This window comes from Mchenga conophoros, linkage group LG19 (genome assembly GCF_057382185.1).
Source record: "Mchenga conophoros isolate Kocher_MC1m ecotype Shallow Benthic linkage group LG19, M_conophoros_male_GT1.1, whole genome shotgun sequence".
Taxonomy (NCBI): domain Eukaryota; kingdom Metazoa; phylum Chordata; class Actinopteri; order Cichliformes; family Cichlidae; genus Mchenga; species Mchenga conophoros.
Window position 1 is genome coordinate 24242153 of NC_140544.1, and position 21223 is coordinate 24263375.

A 21223-nucleotide genomic window follows, 5' to 3' on the forward strand; every position below is an offset into this window, starting at 1 on the left:
TGAGCCAAGTGTGCCAAATTTCATGTCTTGTGCACTTGTTGTACACTGAATAACAATAAAAGCATGCGTGTCTGTTAACTGGAGCAGAACTCCTGTTAACATTAAAATAACTTCATAATTAAATAAAACCTCATTAGTATTTTTATTACCTGCATGTATTTCTTAGTATCACTGTAATATGTATGCCCTGTGTGGTGTTTGTTACATTATGCTTAGTTTTTTCTTTGTGCGTGTGGTTTTATTTAAACAGTAGATAATTATATTTTGTGTGAATTGTGTCTCATGAGACTGTGTGTTGTGGTAAGATTCATATTGTCCTTGTGCAACATAATTATTAACATTTGAATTAATTAGTTATATTGCTTTTCTGAACAAATCACAATATGAGTCCCAAGATTTAAATCTTAGAGTCCTTATATTTAAAAAAATAAACATTTACTATAAGAATGATTTTTTTCTTTTTTCTGTGGTATGATACATTAATGTAAAATATAAATGCAAAAATAATTCTCCCAGCTACATTAAAAAGCAGATGTTTCTGAAGTGGAGATTCTTATAGTCTTTATTGATTTTTTTTTTTATGTTTTCACCACATTTATCAAAATCTGCAGGTTATTAAAGAATATCTTACATCTCTGATATCTGTGCATGTGCAGCACATGGTTTATTTTTATCAAGAAGCAAGGTGGCAGAGTTATGATGAAGAGGCCCACAATGCTCATAATAAATCCCTTTGTTTATGAGATGAGATCCTTCCTCTCCCACAGTATACAGCCTAGGGAGAAGACCTTCCCTTTAATATAAGGGTGATTCTTTGTCTGTGACTCACATTAAAGAGGGAAATGGGACTCTAAAAACCCCTGCCTTCAACCTGTGCATCTGCAATCACATGAAATTAGAGGTGTTCCCACAGTGTTTTGACTTAGAGTTTTAAAAATAGCTCGCATATGCCCTTATTTTGTTCTACTGCAGTTGTCGGGGTGGCTGAGGCCAGCAGATAAATGCATATATCGTTGAGATTACTTGGTCTCCATATGCAGTGCACCTATATTGTCTCAGATGTTTAATCTCCCACAAGATATATGTCATGTGCATTTGTCAGATCACTGGGCAAACACTCTCTATGTGACTGGTAGCCTGGCTGCCATGACCACAAAAATGCAGACAACACATGCGCAACGTAATCTCCGCTGAGACCTGCAACATTCATATGATGTAAATGCAAAACAGCATGCGTAATTGCATTCCAACATACCCCAATAATTTTGCTCTATGGCTAGATTTTGAAACCAGGTAAAGTATTGCAAGAAATTAAATAAAACAATAGCATCCCATTCCTTTGTTTGTTTCTGGAGATACTTTAACTTATATTTTTTTATACTTTAACTTTTCATTTGATTTGATTTTTTTTGTGGCAAAATTAAATGCAAAAAAAGAGAGCGATACAAATGCACACAGCTGTAAACTGCACTTTGCTGAGTTAAAGTGGCAAACAGCTCTTCTTTCTTTTCATTTCTTCTCTTTTTTCATTTTTTTAACTTCAGGATTTAGAAAGAAATCTCTAGTCCCTGCTGAGATGGAGATGGATGTGTGGCTGCCCTTCCTCTTTGATTACACCCAGCTTTGCAGAGTCATCCTAGATGAGAAGGGACCAGCCTTTTCCCAGATCACCTGCAACGGTGAGCTGCAAAAATTCGTCTGTAACTGTATGTGCCCACCCCCCACCCCCTTTCCCATCTTTGTTTTCACTCTGACCTTCAGAAGATGCACACAAAGGCTCCCCTCAGCTCAGGCTGCTTGCTTTCCTTAAATAAGAGGAGAAGGGATGAGCAGAGAAAGGGCAGCTCTTTCAGCATTCAGAATAATGATCAGCTTTTCTCATCCCTGAATATTACAAGTAAATTCTCACAACAGTTTGCTCAGTAATATATCACCCAAACACTCTGTCAGAGCTGAGGCCAGTGTCTGATTTGATGCATGTCATATAGACTAAAAGTTCCCCCAGGCCACTTCTTTATGTAGCATAAGTATTGATGCGCCTCGTGGAAGCAGCATCAGTGTTGCAACACATTGCAGATTGGTGAGATCCTGCACAAGGTGTGTCCTGCGGTAGGTTTTTCTTTTCCTTTTTTTCCTCCTTTTTTTTTTAACTAAGTGGGTGTGGCTTAATTCTTCACTGCACCAAGGCAAAACTTCCACTGGATATCTGTGTGATAGGTCAGCTCCAAAAAAGCTCCAGCAGCGGACACAAAGTACTGCACCTCACACATTTCTGGTGTACATTAATCCCACTTTTATTTTCCACAGAAAAAAAAAGATGTTAGTTTTTTTCTGATCTGTTTCGGTTACATTTTAAAACCATTCTATGAAAAACTGTAGCACCAGAGCAGATTTCTATTGCCCGTTCTTTGATAAAAATTTCAATTTTGTGCTATTTTTCAGTTTTTATCAGCTCGGTTTGGGGAGAGACATTTCTTGTATATAAAAAAAGAGTAGCACTTCATTTCTTCTTCCAGTCATTTGCAAAATAAAACAGATAAAATTTTATATCTCTTTTCTTTTTCGTTTAAATCACAACAAATACATTTAAAGCAAATAAGAAATTAGGCGGTATTTAGCATAATCCAAGCAGGGAATCGGCTTTCATGATGATTATTATATATTTATATATTCATATGTATACATATCTATATATATATATATTATGTCTATATACAAGTATGGCACTTGATTACACAAAAGCAAGAAAACACTTCACAAATAAAAGCAGTGGGCGCTTTGGTGTGTCATAAATTAAGGAAATCACAGACGTTAGCGTTTTGCAGCAAATTCACCAGATACTGTTTTGCAAGTTAGCTATTAAGCAGTGGAATGGATACATGTGTTAAGGTCAGTGGTGCAACACAGGCAACAAAAAAACATGAAGTAAGCTTTATGTGTTTTATCTACGCTGAACCATAGTCAGTAAGGATTTATATATCTATATTTATATATAAATCTGGGTGGTTGATTTTTTTTCCTTTGTATGGTGCCATTTAATTAGGTTGGTGCCAAAAACAAAACAGGTTGAAAGAAAATGTCTTAAAAACACCGTCAGGTCAGTAGCACATTTGGATAAGGTCAGGCTCTCAAGTGTTCACCTCTTAGTGCAATTATTTTTGCATTTACTCTCTTCAAGTACAGCAGAACAGCCCCAGAGTAAATATGTGAACACGTTAACATGGTCTCCGTTTACCATCCTACAGAGTATAAACGTTACTAAAAAGTTGCATCAGTGCAAGAATAAATAAGTAAACAAACGTGTAATCCACGCTTGCCATGAAGTCTGTCAAAGACCAACAAATTAAAAAAAAAATTGCCCACTCTTTAAGTCATGACACGAATTCGGCGTGCACAGCTGTCCATCATGTCCATCATGGTTTTTGTTTTTTGTTTTTTACATGTTTTTTTCCACGTGTGTTACACATAAGCTGAGTCACTGGATTGAGTGCGGCCAAAATTAGGCACACTCATCCTTGGCAAGTCCTTATTTCTGATTTCATAAATGGACTTTCGCCGAGCCTGCACGCCTCGCACGGCCGTTTTGATTTTCCGCCAGCCCAAGTGATTGAGTTCTGCCAGGTTCAACACCACACAAAACCCACTGACAGCGAACATGAAGACCAGGAACACCGTCTTCTCCGTGGGTCTGGAGACGTAGCACTCGACATCTTTTATGCAGGGGTAGCGATCACATTCATACACCGAGGGGACGTTGAATCCATACAAGAAATACTGACCCACCAAAAAGCCTATTTCCAGCGCGTTTCTGAAAACCACCTGGATGATGTAAAACCTGGAGATGCCCTCTTGCCTCCTCATTTTGGACTTTGTAGTTCTCATGGCCGAATTGGGGATCTCTTTGACTTCTAAACAGTCTGGCTCGGCTTCTTTGGTGGAGTTCTCTGTGTTCTGAAGTACTCCATTAACAATGGTGTTCTTTATCTTTTTGCTCTCGTCTCGTTTCAGCGAATCTTGATCCTTATCTAGTGTCAGATAGACTGTTGAGTAGCGCCGCTCCTTCTGCTTGGCCGACTGATGCACCGAGTATGTGATAAAGCAAAGGCTCGGAGTGCACACCATGATGATTTGAAAAACCCAATATCTAATGTGTGAAATGGGGAATGCCTTGTCGTAGCATGCCTGGTTGCAACCCGGTTGCAAGGTGTTACAAACAAACATGGTCTGCTCGTCATCATAGACAGTCTCTCCAACTATCGCTACGATTAGAATCCGGAAGATGACCACCACTGTTAGTAGGATCCTAAAAAGCAAGCAAACAACAATGTGAAAATACGTGTAAATATGTACGGTTACTGTAAGCGTGGTTCAGTTGTGCGCTGCCTCGGTGGCTGATGCGCTTGGAGTCCAAATCTGGCGTGTTGGTGTAGGGAGCTGTCCAGTGATGGAACAGGACGCTCTTTGACGTGTTATGTGCTTCTAACAGCGTTATTCTCTCATGGATAATGTCACGTCTGTATATAGAGCGTGTGTTTTATGATTTAATGGGAATGACATGTAGGAATCGGTGTTGCCGTTACTGTACCTATGTGTGCTTTGTTAATGGAAGGAGGTGATAACGCCGACTCTCGTTCAATCTTTGTCTGCCACCCATGAGTGCACAACCACCACTCAAACTCACCACCAAACATCAAATGGATAAATGGATGAATGAACACATGAAACGACACATGGATTTTAGTTAAGGCTTTCAACTTCGCAGCACCATCCCAGGTTCTGAAGAGACAGCTGTTAACTGATCTACTCAGCTGTCTCGCTTAGGAGGAGGACGACGACGACAAAAAAAGGATATCTGTGGAACAAGACAGAAAAATCCACAACACAGACACGAAGACTGGGCACCATGCTACAGAAGATCCTGGAGGTAAAAGACAAAAACGGGGGACTGGGAACCATGCTAAAGACGATCCTGGAGGCTGCTGCGTTTCTTCGGTTGATCTTGGTTTTTGTTGGTCATCTTACCTTCCGATCATAGTAGAGTGCTGCTGGACAGCAGCCTCCAGGAGCCTCTCTAGTATAGTCCATTCCCCCATTTCTGAGCATCCGGAGGAGACGAGAGCGCAACGGCACTGTGTTCAAATCCCTCCAAAAAGAAAGGGTTTTATTTCCCGTCCGGCTTCTTTCTGTCTATTGCTGTTGTCAGTCTCCACAAGGCTCAATTTTAGCTAAAAAAAATGCATCCGTCACGGGATGCTGCTACCGTCCTCGTCTCTCTCTTTCTCTCTGCGCGCTATCTGGTTGGTTATGCGCTGAGCGCGCAGCGCCAGTCCTGCTGTGTGTGCCGAGCGCTCCCACAACGTTGCCACACTTTTCCTTGTCATGAGAGTCTGAAGGGCTGATTACTATAAGCCCTCCTATTTTCGATCTTCAGATCAGTTTGATGGGCTGCGCGCTGCGTCTGGATGGAGGGAGGTTGGATTTAATGTCTTGCCAGCGTTAATCCGCCTTTAAGTAGTCTTCCCCCTCCCTCCCACGCGTCACGTACGTGCAGACAGGTCGGTGGAGAGCAGCCAGAAGTATCAGGGTTTCTGATTTCCAGGTACTTAGTTTGGGACATAACGTGCACCGTCCAGTGGACTCTGCTGTAGACTAGGGTGTCCAGAGTGCTAGAATCAAAGGTTTATACATTTTTGCATAGCTTGCTTGAATCAAACCGGTACACTGTATTGTTACTTAACAAATTGAGGTACAAAACTGCACGTGCAGCCACATACAGCAACATCTATATTTTCTGGACAGTGCTTGTGGGGGCACCGTGTTCTGAGAACAAGGTCAAGGGGACTTTTCTGGGATTTTTTTGTTTTTGTTTTTTGTTTTTTTGTTTTAGTTTATAGATAAACACACTTACAGGCAGGCTGCGTCTACCTAGTGTTTCACATTGCATCAGTTTTAACAAAATCTATTGTTTTATCTGCGGTTCTAGGTTATATCTGAAACACAAAGCGAGTGCAGCTTTATGGGCTAAGTGGAGGCAGTATTTCTTTCTTGGAGCAGACAGCTTTACATACCCGGAGGATTCCTCCCCATGTCGCCGTCATCTTTGCCCGGTTGGTAGCTGTTGTTTCCACCTCGGGCAAAGATGATGCTCTGGATACAGTGACAGAGTGAAAGTACCATCCGAGCTGCTAATCGCTTTACAAGGCAGCCTGCCTGTCTGCCTGCCTCTCTCTGTTTGTGTGGAAGTTTAAAAATAGAAGCAAAATATGTGACCCCGCCCTGTATAACGCTCCGAGGCTTCAACCTATGGCACAGCACTGTGTACTCATGCTAATATTAGACTATTGTGTGGTTTATAGAACATGTTAAGTCAAAGCGCCCCCCCCCCCCCCCCCAAAAAAAAAAAATGTATATGTATATATACATATACATATATAGGAGCTTTATTACACAGACCTCTTTATATTAAAATTATAGCTGGTTTCAAACACTTTGTGTCCCCATATATCTGCATTTCTTAACCTCGGAGACGTGGTTTTCTGGTCACGTGACGGTGGCGTTTTCACTAAATGAAACTTTGCTAGGTTAATTTCTCATGAGGTGGCTTATCCTCTCCGCTCACTGTAATCTTTTCTAATTCAAATCTTTAATAACCTTTACTCATCCGTCACGTGATGAAAGGGCAAAGCTTTGGCGCTTAAGAGAGAAGGAAAGAAAGGGGCTGGGCAGGCTGTTTGTTTATTAATAAACTTGTAAACTTGTAAAATTGCACTTGTGTAAACAAAAAACATTAACAGCAACGCGCGAATTGCTGCTTTTAGTCGTAACTTCGGCTGTAATAAAGGGTGAGGTAATAAAGGGTGAGTGCAATGCGGAGGTGGGCAGGTGGACTCTTAGAAGCACTTCCTGTGGACAATGGAGGGTCCAGCCTCGTCGTACTCCTGCTTGCTGATCCACATCTGCTGGAAGGTGGACAGCGAGGCGAGGATGGAGCCGCCGATCCACACAGAGTATTTCCTCTCAGGGGGGGCGATGATCTAAACACAAGCACGTTTGTCAACTTGGGAAAATTACAAATAAATGTGTTATTCAACAGTGTGTTAAGTTACCTTAATCTTCATGGTGCTGGGGGCGAGAGCTGTGATTTCCTTCTGCATGCGGTCAGCGATACCCGGATACATGGTGGTGCCGCCGGACATAACGTTGTTAGCGTACAGGTCTTTACGGATGTCAATGTCGCACTTCATGATGCTGTTGTATGTGGTTTCGTGAATGCCAGCGGATTCCATTCCTTGGCAAACACACAGAACAAGTGAGTGGGTTTTTACCTCGTGCAGCAAAGTACACATCTGACAGCGCGGTCAGCTGCCACAACAGGTGCTGAAAGGGACAGCTCCGCCAACAGCTGATGTTTGCGGAGCTAAGGTCAATGTGAAGTGGAAGGCACTGCTTTAGACAACTGATATGCATTTAACGGTAATAAGGTGGTAAATCGGTGATGGATATATCTGAAGCTCCACTTGGTTGCCATAGTTAGTCAAAAATGTGAGAAATAGACGTGTATATGCTTAGAAAACAATTCATGTACACTGAAAGAAGTGATATTGTCTCCTTTTAAATATAGCATATTATATTTTGGTATATCTTTTCAATTCAAATGAGTAATTCCTGTCTACATATATAATTCGAGTAACTCCAGAATACATTCCCTGCGTTTTAATCCAATTAATTTTAGTTAATTAAATGTAGCTCAAAATGCTTAAGTATGTTTTTCATAGCCTCCTGCTGGGCCATTTTGCGCATGCGTTAGGACAGGCCACCATTTTGCACGCGGACTGAAGAAGCGGACTCTTTGTGTGCTGCAAGCGGGCTCAAGTTAATCGCACAACTTCATATAAAGGTGGTCTAGCTTCGGTAAGTAAACCTTTTACGGTCGTTTTTGTTTTATTTTTTTACCTCAGTCAAAGCATGTTGACTCTTTAAGACGTGTGCACATGGAGAAAGAAGTCTAAGTAGTTGTACACCTCTGAACTTTGTCATGAATTTGACTTAAGCTAGCTATGTGCTCTATTAGCTAGTGATGGCCAAATGAAGCTTTCCGAAGCACTGAAGTAGTGATGGGTCGTTCGCGAACGAAATGGCTCTTAGAGCCGGATCTTTGACGTGAACGACGCGAGCCGGCTCCTTGACGTGAACGACGCGAGCCGGCTCCTTGACGTGAACGACGCGAGCCGGCTCCTTATCGCGAGCCGTCACGTGGGTTTTTTTTGTTTTTTTTTTTCTTTCTCTCAGCCTCTCTCTCGCACTTTTTTCCCGCTTCACTCTGCACACGAGCCTTGTGCTTTACGCTGGGCAGAGGGGGGAGGGGCGGTAGTTACACTCAGTAGCACAGGAACAGAGCCAGAGAGAGAGAAAGAGAGGCAGGGACAACAACATTAGAAAGGTATAGTAATCATCCACAACTATTTTCGGTTGCAGATGATAAAGGATTGAGAAAGTTTATTCATGCAGGTCCATATGACAGAGAATATGCATGTTCTTTTAGTTTTCATATTATAATTTATATTTAATTGTGTTGTGGTTTGCAGTGTTTTGTGTTCTTTTCACTTTAAATTTGTGAAAGGAAAAAGCTGAAAATTTAAATAGTTAAAACTTGAAATGTGAATAGTTGATTTTTGTATTATATGATTTATTTATTACATTTTATGTGGAGTGAATAAATAAAAGTATATTTACGGTGGCCCCTAGAGACAAAGCACATACAAACTTCAAATCACGTACGAACCCTGAAGCATGTACAAACTCCAAAACACGTAAAAACACGTACAAACTCCAAAACACGTAAAAACTCCAAAAACACGTAAAAACACGTACAAACTCGGAAGCACGTAAAAACTCAGAAGCATATAAAAACTCAGAAGCACATAAAAACTCAAAACACGTACAAAAGACAACAGAAGTGCTCCAGGATGCTGGGCGCAGTGTTGAGCCTTTGTTATCTTGTGGCTACACAAGCCAGCAAGTACCAACGACCGGATTTGGTGTGTGGTAATAACAGGTAAATGAACTTTTTTTTAAATTATTTGAATATATATATGAGTGCCTGTGTATAAATATACAAACAATACACACATGCTTTCAATTGTGTAATTTAAGTGATCTAGTAGCTCTGCTTTGGAAGTTCAGTTCATGCTAGAAATGTGTTTTGGAGTTTGTACGTGTTTTGTCTCTAGGGGCCACCGCATATATTTATATATAAACATATATAAATAAAACCACTTGTTTTTACGTTAGTAATTCCTTTTGTGCATAATTTTATATTATTGTTAATAATAAATTAATTAAAGCAACAAAACAACCTGAAGAGCCGGTTCGGAGCCGAAAGAGCCGGCTCTTTTTAGTGAGCCGAACCGAAAGAGCCGGATCTCTAAAAAGAGCCGGAAATCCCATCACTACACTGAAGCTTGTATTGAAAAACGGTTCATTACTCGAAGCTTTTCAACACAGTCCTCTCCGGTGACATCTGGTGGTGAAAATTTTGAAGAGCAGCTTGAATCTGCAAAATAAAACGGACTGCTCAATTATCACTGCTCACTCAAGAGTGGAGTTCTCTCTGATATTGGGCCACCGTTCCGTTGCTTTGAACATGTAATTGGTTTTGTTTTCTCGATTGGGGGGCTGAAAAAAATGTAATGCGTATCTGCGTAATACATTTTGATCAATAAACTTTCCCTATTTAAACATGCACTATGGTGTGGCCTTTCTTTGCTCATAACTCCTTGATGTTGGTAAATACAATAAGTGAGCAATATATATAATATACATATGAGAATGCACAGCACATTATGGAGTATGCCCCTGCTGTGAAGTCCTGCCTCCATCTACTTGTCGTTTAATCACTGGACAGCTGGACAGGTTCATACAAAATATTAGATGAGGCCAATTGTCCTATACATATTTTTGACCTAGGGGTGGGATTGATTGTGAACTGGAAAGGGAAAATGCTTAGGGAGCTGAGTACGGCTGCATCGTCACTGATTTGTAGAATCATTTTTGATTCGATACAGGATCCGATTCAATTTGATTGGAATCTGGAAAGTTTTGCCTCAGTCAGAAATATTACAATTCTGATCATTTAACAGTATATATCCATAATTTCGTATCTATTAAAAGAAAGCTGACACATGTGAGACTTAATTAGAGATGTAAACAGAGAGTTATGAAACCTGCAGCTGCAGAAGCCAGCGGGAAAAAAGAGGCAAACACAGCGCGGACCCGACGACGCACCAAAATCTGACTCTGACGCGTCGGGTCCGCGCTCTGTGTTCACGTTTGTATGCAGAATCCGTAAACCTGCTCCCAGTTACTGTTTTAGCTGCATGGTGTTTGACGACATGTTGTGAGGTTTAACCTGAGATGCTGGCGTTTCAGGCATAATAACGTTAATTTACAAATCGACACGGGATTTTAATGAATCAATATCACTTTATTCAATTTAGCATGGATTGTAATCAGAAAGGCGATAATCAAAACCCACCCCTAATCAAGAACTTGCAAAGTAAAAACATGATCTATGTAAGGTAGCCCTTTTGTTATTTACATTTAAAAAGAGGATTAGTGTTACTGTGCGCTGGCTGAGTCTGTTTCTTTTCTTAGAAATAGTTTCTCCTGCCCTGGAGAAAATCCACTTGCATGGAACAGAAGAGGCTGTGGAGTGCAGGAACTACACTGCAAGCTGGTAGATATGCAGGTATTCCTGGGTCCTGCAGACTATCACCTAAAAACAATAAACAAAATGATTTTCTAAACTGTAGCAATGTAATGTACGTATAGTGTCAAATACATTGTTGTAGTCTTCATTAGCTTTAATTCACATGGAAGTGTTCCTAAAGTCATATGCTGTAATGATATTTCCATTATGAAAACATGATTTTGGACATTTCAAGTTTTTCACTTCGGCAGATAAAATGAATTGAGCAAAATCAACTCAAAATATTCCCACACGCCAGAATGTCCTCTCTTCCTCGCTGGCTCCATATCTGTCAGTGGAATGATCACCTCTTCGCTCTCTGTCACCATCAACACACTCCACGAATCCCGTGGATGATTCACTTCCTTATATCCGTTTGAATCAGGTACCGAAGCAGTTACGTGCGTAATGAAGCTTCGGACGTCATTGGTCACGTGACTTTTGCCAAACGAAGCAAGCCTCGACACAGTGCTTCTGAACCAGTGTGTTGTTTTTTTCGACACACGCTCCGGAGCGTCAGCTTCAAGCGGGCCATCACTACTATTAGCTACTGCTCTATTAAAAGAGTAATTGTATTGATGCGTTAAAATGTCATATGTTTTTAGCTTAGTTCTTGTGGCACACTTTGTACTAACAAATTATGGAACGAGGCAATTTCTCTGTAGTTAGCTGTAAAGTTCACTGTACAGTCGCCTGAAGTTTTAAGTTGAGAAATCGTCCCTCCCGCCACAACATTGGCATTAAGGAATAGTCGGGCGGGGGAGGGGGCTTCTGAACGCACCTGCACAGTCAGGGGTGCAGTAGGAAATAAGTAGGATTGGCATTGCACAACGTCTTTTGTGCAGAAAAAAATAATGGTTGTAAACTGTGGAGGAGAATAACTCAGTGGTTGCCAAAAATGTGAGATCAAAAGGCACTGAGAGTGATGTTTGTCAGAACTGAAATTAACTCAGAAAAGAAGTTGCTTCACTTGATAGAGCTGTTGAGTGCAAGACCTGTCAGCGGTCTGGTTTAGCATTTAAAGCCTCGCTACGTGCTTCCAAATCGCTGCATTTAATCTCAGAGAAAACTAACACAGAGAAGTAAAGCAAGTGTGTAAGTTCATCTCTTTATGTTTGCATAGTATTTTCATGTTGAGCTTAACAACCGATGTATGGAGCCACAGCTGGACTGGCTGTCGGAGTTTTGTATTGAGGGGGAAAGGAAGCGATTTGTTTTATACTTCAGCTAGAATGAAAAAAGACACAAAGCTGGAGTTATTCGGTGTCTTCATGCTGAACAGCTAAAACTTCTTCCCTCATTCTCCCCCCTCCCTCTCCTGTTGCTACTTCAATCATGAAACTGATCGATTATCAGGTGATCGGCTTTTCTGTAGCTAGTCTCTCTCATTTGTTAGTCACCCAGTTTGCGCTAGAAAGAGGAAAACGGCAGATAAACAACAGCAGCACGTTTAAGCTTGATAAGCTGTTGCTAGAATTTTTTTAATATTACTTCTAGTATCCGCTTATGTTTTCTGGAGCCACAGCCGTAATAGCTGCTGGTCATGATAGTTTGGATATGTGGTGAGAAGGAAACATGAAGGTGAAACCAGGAGAAGTTTTTACTGAATCATTAGAGCTGAACAGGTAATGAAGAAACAGGTTTACATTTTAGGTCACATGAATGAGTTGAAGGGAAGTTATGAACTGTTTATGAGAGACAAATAACACCAGGATCCTTTTCTATGTAGCTGACATCTGGTAACTGTGCAGGGGCGGATCTAGCAAAGTTTTGCCAGGGGGCCAGGTTGGGCATTAACAGGGAAAGGGAGACACAAAGACATAATTTCTTTCTTATTCTCATTTAAAATGTCTAGCTTTTAATAAATAATTATTCTAAATCTTACTACCAAAGTGGTGATCTGGTTAAATGTATAGAGATCCATTATTGTATGTAGTAAATATTAAGTCTAATATATGCCCTAGTAATAGTAGTACATATAGCACTTTTTCCTTTGGGAAGGTACGCTGTCTGCGCTGTCTGCAACTGTATTGAAGAAAAATGTTGAATCAAATTATTATAGAAAAATAATTGATTTCTGTGCATTAAAGTAGATTACGTCAATTAAGCATTATCAGGCGAAGGGTGCGGGGTGGTTTCCTAATATTTTTGCTGGGAGTTGGCAGTCCTATTAGTTAGTTTAATATTTCTATGTACTGTTTAGAATACCTGAATAAGGAGGATGGTGTAAGTTTTTTAGGTTGATCAGTATTGCTGAAGTATAAAATATTTTGGGTGCAGTGTATTTTTTGCATACAGGTATAACAGAATAGCTTTAATGTTTTGTTTTTAAAACTGAGTATGAACTTATACAAAATGCAGCAAAATATTTATAAAAACAGTTTTATTTATTATAAAATACACTATATCGGATTCATATCGGCATCGGCAGATAATCAAATTTATGATATCGGTATCGGACATAAAAAAGTGGTATCGTGCCATCTGTAGTTTGCACAGAGGCACAAGTAAGATTTGTTTTGTTACAAGGGAGTATCATGAAGTAATGCACTAATGGCTTGGAAACGGTAATTGTTTGTCTTTCTAAAGTTTATTTTTTTTATTTGTCTTCCTTTTCTGGCAGATTTTCTTCCCCTTATGTGTTACTGTTTATTCAAGAAGATGGTGTTATTTTGGTAAGTACATGCAAATTCCTTACATATTTATCACAACAGTATTTGTCACAGTATTGCAGGGACAAGTTTATCTATCTCATCTTAAGGGTTCTTGTGATTATTAATATTGATATTAATTAATATCAATTAATATATATGATTAAATTTCTTTTATCCAGGACAAAAGAAAAAAAAAACTTGCGAAAGTGAAATGAAAAACAGGAATTTAGTTCTTGTGAGTTAAGAGGATGCAGAGCATAGGGTTAGATGGACGTGGATCATTCACTGTGGTGATCCCTGAAGGAAACAGCCAAGAGAAAAAGGATCAGATTGCAAAAAAAAATGTGGTTTGTTTGCATACATGAGTCTTTACGGTACCCACAGGACTCCTGAAGTATAAGTACTCTGAAGTTTGCAGAGCAATTTCAGAGATGTTTGGGGCTTACATGGCAAGCATGTTTTTAGTTGCACATCTAAATTTTCTCTGCTCTCTGTTGCTGATGGCAGAGTTCTGCCCCGCTGACCTCACAGGTGAGACACTCCCACCAGTGGACAAAGAGCACAGGAAAATGTGTTGCCAACCACCTGAAACAGACAAATATCTGCTTTTTAAAACCCTTTAAACCCGTTAAATGGACTGATGCCATTAACAGTAGTAACATCCTTCATGCACTGTATACTAACCCATATGATAATCATGCTTTATGAAGTGATGGCAATTGCATTGTAGCATTTAATGAAGAAATAACAAAATAATCATACCAATGATTAAGCACCAGTCTTCTTTTTTTCTGTGTGTGTGTGTGTGTGTGTGTGTGTGTGTGTGTGTGTGTGTGTGTGTGTGTGTGTGTGTGTGTGTGTGAGATACAGGTAAATGCTGAATTCCAGTGTATTACAACACTTGAACTGGAGATGACCTTCGCGGCACAGTTAGACAGAATTACACCTCAGTTGATGACAGTTTTCCAGAAGAAGGGCGGTGTTTCTGGGCAGAAACTTGCCCACCACTTGCAGATCATGCAAGAGGTAAATCTGAATATTGCAAATTCTATTTGGATTTCTTTTGTCTTAAGTGGCAGGTCACTGGTGAGTCCAATAAGCCGTTTTAGGTGACCAGCCAAGCAATCTAAATTTTGAAATTTCATATATAAATTTTATTTACTATGTTTGAACTGACATATGATAAAATTTACTTATTGCGAATGTCAGACATTGTTCTTTTTTCCAAATTGGTTTAATCAGCAACTCTCTTTAAACAGGCTGAGAGTGATGTTAAAGTGAAAAGGGAAGCAGTTCTCAGGGCACTTTGCCTCTACCTTGGTGAAGAGGACGGAAGCCTTATTCGGGAGTTCTTTGTAAGTCATTTAAGTCATTGTAAGCAAGTCATCTATACACACACTTTTTAGATAGATATCTGTGTGTGTGTGTATTACACACACACACACACACACACACACAAACGACTAGATTGGAATTTAATTGTAGAGTTAATTGTTTTTTCTTTTACCTTTTTATTAAATGTTTAGGACATTGAAGGAGATGATATCCAGAGAGACCTGAAGAAGCACACCATGGGCATTTATGTCATCAACAGGGAGGATGGACAAAATGGACATTATGATGACATTGGAATATTTGTTGAAGGGGAGATAGTCATGGACAACATTGGATCTCTGGCCCAAGCTTGTGCATTGATGCTTGGAGTAATCTATGCACTAAACCTAGCCTTCCCCAAGGAATTGAAGGACTATTATGAATTCATTTAGAAAGTGTTGATGGGATTCGATGGTGAAAAGCTCTCCCCCAAAGTCTTTGGGCTGAAGAACAAAATTGCTACTGGATAGGAAGATTTCTAAAATAACACATCAAGAGAATGCTGTTATGTAAATTACCAATGACTGGTGCTCTTGTGAATAGGAGTGAAACTCTTGTACAACCATCATTTGTTCTGTGTTATGTTTCGATTGAACATTTTAACTTTCAATAATGAATGTTTCACGTGTGGTACATTTGAGTAGCTTGAAGAGCAACTTTGTAATTATTCAGTTATAGCTGCTGCCCTGCGTATAATCAGTGTTAACTCAACCGGATAAAAAAAACAAAAAAAACCATTCATGATTACCACACTGGTAACACTTTAAAGACTATTAATTGTTTTGAAGCGAGTATGTTCGGTCAGAAAATATGTAAAACATTCAGAATCTTCAAGGAAGGACTAGAATGGAAAGACAGTGGTCAATAAGCAGTAAGGAAAACACAAGTTTAATTTTAAGTCTAATTACCTTAATGCAATTTCTAAATATGGATCGCAGAACAGCAAGTCTGAAACTGGTTAGTTTGTGGATGCATCAGTTTCTAATTGTGATACATTATATTGCTGGTAGTGTTTTATTCTTTTATGTAAGGAGTTTGTTTGTTTTTTTTCTTTTTTAGAGGAAGAGAAACATTGGTTAACATTTCTCTTGTCTGTTGTTTCTGTTTTGTTTGAATACAGCTTTTTAAAGCTACTAGTTCATAGGCAAAAGTTTTGTAATTTGTATTATACAAATTGCAGCAATTTCCCTTAGAGATGTGGATTCTTATTCTGTTTGCAACAAATTTTGCATTAATAAATGATGTGAAAGAATGTTGTAGTTTTCATTATTGACGTTTTTAAAAACTACAAATCAGGGTAAGCAATATTTTTTAAGTAAACTTAACTTAATTGAAATAGAGAGAAATTAACAATTTGATTGATTTGAATATAAGTTTGGGACATAAGTGTAAAGGAAACAAATTATTCTGGTACATTTAACACGACCTTAGTTGGACTTACTAATAATATTTGACTAAGACGTATCCACAACAGTTAAGTTAAAGTAGCTTAAAAATATATGTTGGTTTTACTCGCTTAAATTAAATTCAGTGTACTTAAAAAATATTTCTGGATTCAAACAAATTTATTTCGTGCAACCACTTGTCATAAAAAAATTGAGTAAATTGAACAAAACATTTTTTTCAGTGTACAAATGTGGGGTAGTATTCTATGAATAGGCCTAAGGAATAATTAACAGTTATAAGCAAGCATTAAATATTGAGAGCCATATTAAAACCCAGATATTAGACTGATTCTTTGACTGACAGCTACCCCTCCTGCTTCACGATTGGTTCACATTAATATTGTAACAAGTTCCAGCAATGGAAGGAATTGAGCTGATCGAAACGTTCCTTACACCAGAAGAAAGTGAGTTTAACAGTCTGTACATTGCAGTGAAGGTCAGACTATACGTGAATGACTATTGCAGGGACTTACAGTTAATTCAGCGCGACATTTCAACAGTGTCACTGCAATTAAATTAGTGCTTAGATGTTGTGTTCGCTTTTACGCACCAATGAATGAGGGTTGGAAGAGGGTTTCCGGGCAGCGGAAACGCTCATTGCCGATGGTGATGACCTGGCCGTCGGGCAACTCGTAGCTCTTTTCTAGAGAAGAGGATGAGGCGGCGGTGGCCATCTCGTTTTCAAAGTCCAGAGCGACGTAGCACAGCTTCTCCTTGATGTCACGAACAATCTCGCGTTCAGCTGACGGAGATAGACAGGCGTGTTGTAGTCAGAAAAAATGTACTTTGGACACAAGATAAATATCTCCTCTGATACCGTGTTATAATAATTCTTTGTATCTTTATACCCGTGTTGATTGTTGAAATAAAACAAAATAAAAGTAAAGTAAAAGTAAATGATGTTTGAGTGATGTTTTAGTGCTTTACAGGTCGCCCGTGTTTGAAATTTGTGACTAACGCTTTACACTCACCGGTTGTGACAAAAGAATAACCACGCTCCGTCAGGATCTTCATGAGGTAATCTGTGAGGTCACGGCCGGCCAAGTCTAAGCGCATGATGGCGTGGGGAAGAGCGTACCCTTCATAGATGGGGACATTGTGGGTCACACCATCACCGGAGTCAAGGACAATACCTAGAGCCAACAGAGAATATGTAAACATTTAATGTACCTTTTTTTAATCTACTCAAATGCTGCACAGCACCTGTCGGAGGTCTGTGTCATACCTGTGGTACGCCCAGAAGCGTACAAGGACAGCACTGCCTGGATGGCCACATACATTGCGGGGACATTGAAAGTCTCAAACATGATCTGTGTCATCTTTTCTCTGTTGGCCTTTGGGTTGAGGGGGGCTTCTGTCAATAGAGTGGGGTGCTCCTCTGGGGCCACGCGCAGCTCGTTGTAAAAGCTGTGGTGCCAGATTTTCTCCATGTCGTCCCAGTTGGTGATGATGCCGTGTTCGATGGGATACTTTAGTGTCAGGATTCCTCTTTTGCTCTGGGCCTCGTCCCCGACGTAGGAGTCCTTCTGGCCCATACCAACCATGACGCCCTGAAAACATCAGGAATCGGTGAAGTGATGTAGTGAAGGATTTACTGATGATTAGAACAAAACATGGCTGGTGGGTTTCCTCCAGTGTAAACAATAGATGCGTGCGTAATTACGCACAACTCTGCTTATCCTTGCAAAGCCTGAGATTATTTTTGATTAAGTATAAATCATGCATACACGTCTCTACAGTGCCACTGTTGTGTTTATGAACAGTTTAAATTACCTGGTGACGTGGGCGACCAACAATGGAAGGGAACACCGCGCGTGGTGCGTCATCTCCGGCGAAACCCGCCTTCACCAGTCCAGAACCGTTATCACACACCAGGGCTGTAGTCTCCTCGTCGTCACACATGGCGGCAGGTCTGCAACAGACAGGCGGGTGCGCGCACGAGCACAATTAGTTCCGATAACAGTTGTCCTGTTCTTTTTGTTTTGTTGTGGGGTTTTTTGTTGTTGTTGTTTTGTTTGTTTGTTTGTTTGTTTGTTTTTTGATTGGGGGATTAAAGAGGTTCCCTTCTCTTTATAGGTTCAGCGCAAACAGCACACATAAGATCGTTTTTGGTGGATCCTGAAGCCAGAAACTGGTTATGGATAATACTAAATTAGTTTTATGTAATATATCACATAACAAACTACATATTTCACGAATTTGAGAGTTGTTTATTCAGATATTTAAGTCACTAACACTAGCGCTGTGTAGCGTAAAAGCGTTGTTAGGACTTTGCATCAGTTGTAATCCACAAAAGAAGTTGATGATCCACATGTCGCTTTTGATGAAATGATCGGTTTAATTTAGATAATGATTCTTGTAAGTAAAAGATGGAGGTCATTGCCGTTTGCATTAAAGTCCTGGATCGATCCTAGTGTAATAAATCCAGTGTTTGTCATTTTTTCACTCCCGTTTGATCAGCTGTGAGTACTCACCAGATCAGCACCAGAGGCCGACTCTTGAGTGTGTAAACCAGGGGTGCTGAAATGTCATGCCCCGCCAGTTTATACTCTGACAGTGTCCACGAGAAGGGGCCAACCAGTGCGACCCCTTCTCCATATTTGGTAGCCCACTGCCCCATTGACAACAGCTTCTCCATGAAAGGCATGACAAGTAGAGGGATATCCCCATTTGTGCCTGCTCCCCATTTATGGACGACAGGGATGCGGACAAAGAGACAATGAGAGGCTTTCTTTTGATCCCTCTCGATAAATCACTGTAGGATTATTTAGAAACATCGCCGTGTCTGGAAAAGTTCTAATCTAGTCACACATTTCTATCTTACAGAATTGTTTGAACCCAGCCAAACTAAGTAAATTCCTACATTTAAACATGGGTTACACTTTCCTGTATAATCATTGTTTACACAATTCTGTCCATATAAGTACTGAAAGGTGTAATATTGGTCAATATATGCACAGCTTTTTTTTTCTTTTTTCATTTTTGCTATTGTAATATATTTGCTTGTAGATTTAAAGGACACAGCCTGTGCCAAGTGTAGAGACCACTTGTGCCACAAACCTGGTGTGAGCAGCTCTTTGACTTTTTAGAAGCTTCAAACCTCTCGTGTTGGTTTTGTGTTAAACAAAGCATCTTCCTGAAGAAATAGTCTCATTCTGGTGCAGCGACTATGTATATGTTTAACATCCTCGACTTGCCACGAGGCAAAGGAAAAGAGATGTTCACAGATGCATTCAAATATTTCCATAAAATCTAAGTTTCCATGATTGTAATGGTCTCTCTGTAAAATAATAATGTTGTGGCCATAGTGCATGCTGCTTGTTTGCCTTTGGAATATACTCTAGTTCATGATTGAGCCCCTTCTGTTGTGTTTGCATTGAGTGTATTGAGCATAAAATACATGCATGAACCCACAGTCAAAAATAGAGGCAATTACTTGGTCATAGTATAATGTCAAAGGTCATTGTGGTATGCTGAAGGCACTTCTACTTGTTTCTTTCTCTCTGTCTGAACAGATAGTATTACCTCAAACACCAAATACTGTTCTAATAATTACCTTGTGATGTAAGAACAGCCAGAGATAATTCACTCTTCCTTGTAGGAAACCTTTGCAGATAAGTCAGATGTAACGCTGATACTATTTGCTGTTTCCGACATCAAAACAATAAAGAAAAGGGGAAATCTTCTGTTGTGACATGTGCCATATTCTTTCTTTATTCCTGCACTGAGGAAAGAACAAGACATAAGAAATGACATTGCCAGTATACTTGAAACAGACAGAGCCCAAGTTCTGAAGGCTGGAAAATAACATTGGCTAAGAGCAGTGGATGGTCCCACCACAAGGAGGACAAGACAAAAGGGCACAGCAAGCCATGAATCATATGCTGCTGTCACCCGACCCCAAGCCATAACCCTTCACTGTGTGACTCTTTGTTTTGGTGTTATGTAATAATTGGTAGGCAGTGGTCTGCTTTAAGCATCCCTTTGCCCCAGCATTTAAATATATTCCTAATATGTTTTTGACCATAGCTAAGTTAAGTCCATCTAGGTAGACCAGCACTGTAACTGTAGCTTAAGGTGGACATCTTTGCCCGTGTTCCAAAATATTATAGTTTGAAAATGACATTTCAGTGTTAGCCGCTGTTCTCTGCAGGTTCTGTCATTGCCAGGGTTCGTTCTTACGATATATATTGTGTAACCATAAAATAATTTTTATGTCTGTTTTCCTAGCCTGTTTTCCACGGGTGTGAAAGGCTCACACCAGTGCCTGAAAAATACACAGAGACACTTGGAGGCTGCTCCAATAATCCTGTAGTGTGACTTTCACTTTAGCAGTTACTGAGATTAAATCATTGTGGCATGATCGTTCTTGTCCCGCTCACAACCCCTCCGGAGATCATCATCATTACTCAGCAGTGGAGATGAGCTAATAAGGACAAAAACTGTCCAGAACAAAAAAGTATATTGATTTTCTATGGGGAATTCATCATTAATAAAGCGCAAGTCTTTTTAATGAACCCAGCCTGGATGGAAGTCATTCACCTGATAGAGGCAAGGTGTTGTACCTAGGTGGGAAAAGTGAAGGGCTGTTGAAATGTCCCAGGACTGAAGCATTTAATCGGTTCATCAGAAGCTCACTTGATATAAACTGTCTGGAAATGCTTTGGCCATTCCAACATTCATCTTTCTTGAGCACCAGGAGCCACTGAAAGGTCACAGCCAAAAGAAGACATGAAGCATATTGCTCAGTGAAAACTGGGTGTCCTCTTTCTGGCCCGTGCACTGAATACTGAGTGACATGTTGTTGGCTTAAGTTAAAGTCTTCTGCTGGGTACCGCAAAGGAGCGCACGGTTTGGATCACTGTCACTATGCCTGAAGTTACACTGCAAGCATTTGCTCATTCATTATCACTGATACTTGGACAGTAAGCTGCACTTTCCTAAAGTGCACAGTTTCCAGTTTTTAGACTTTATGAACATCTGTTACATAATAAGCTCATGAA

General features: G+C 40.0%; 3 protein-coding genes across 6 annotated transcripts; 1 reads left to right on the forward strand and 2 right to left on the reverse strand.

Annotated features, from left to right (window-relative positions):
* Positions 1-2269: 2269 nt before the first annotated feature.
* LOC146552338 (gap junction delta-2 protein) lies at positions 2270-5514 on the reverse strand. Its single transcript, XM_085257346.1, has 2 exons — positions 5023-5514; positions 2270-4303 (listed from the first exon to the last, which is right to left on the reverse strand). Exons 1-2 carry the CDS (start codon positions 5091-5093, stop codon positions 3460-3462), a joined length of 915 nt encoding a protein of 304 aa, XP_085113472.1. The 5' UTR covers positions 5094-5514; the 3' UTR covers positions 2270-3459.
* A 1142-nt stretch (positions 5515-6656) lies between these two features.
* On the reverse strand, positions 6657-20135 carry LOC146552339 (actin, alpha cardiac muscle 1). Of its 4 annotated transcripts, none has more exons than XM_085256183.1 (7): positions 19777-20135; positions 17994-18132; positions 17446-17770; positions 17192-17353; positions 16771-16962; positions 7107-7288; positions 6657-7034 (listed from the first exon to the last, which is right to left on the reverse strand). In XM_085256183.1, exons 2-7 carry the CDS (start codon positions 18120-18122, stop codon positions 6891-6893), a joined length of 1134 nt encoding a protein of 377 aa, XP_085112309.1. In that variant the 5' UTR covers positions 18123-18132; positions 19777-20135; the 3' UTR covers positions 6657-6890. The 4 variants fall into 4 exon arrangements, with proteins under 4 accessions (XP_085112309.1, XP_085112308.1, XP_085112310.1 ...); XM_085256182.1 differs by lacking the exon at positions 19777-20135 and adding an exon at positions 18695-19514; XM_085256184.1 differs by lacking the exon at positions 19777-20135 and having other exon boundaries at positions 17994-18245.
* Positions 7786-16027, forward strand: LOC146552340 (uncharacterized). Its single transcript, XM_085256186.1, has 5 exons — positions 7786-7911; positions 13371-13422; positions 14272-14427; positions 14661-14756; positions 14928-16027. Exons 3-5 carry the CDS (start codon positions 14314-14316, stop codon positions 15165-15167), a joined length of 450 nt encoding a protein of 149 aa, XP_085112312.1. The 5' UTR covers positions 7786-7911; positions 13371-13422; positions 14272-14313; the 3' UTR covers positions 15168-16027.
* Positions 20136-21223: the final 1088 nt, after the last annotated feature.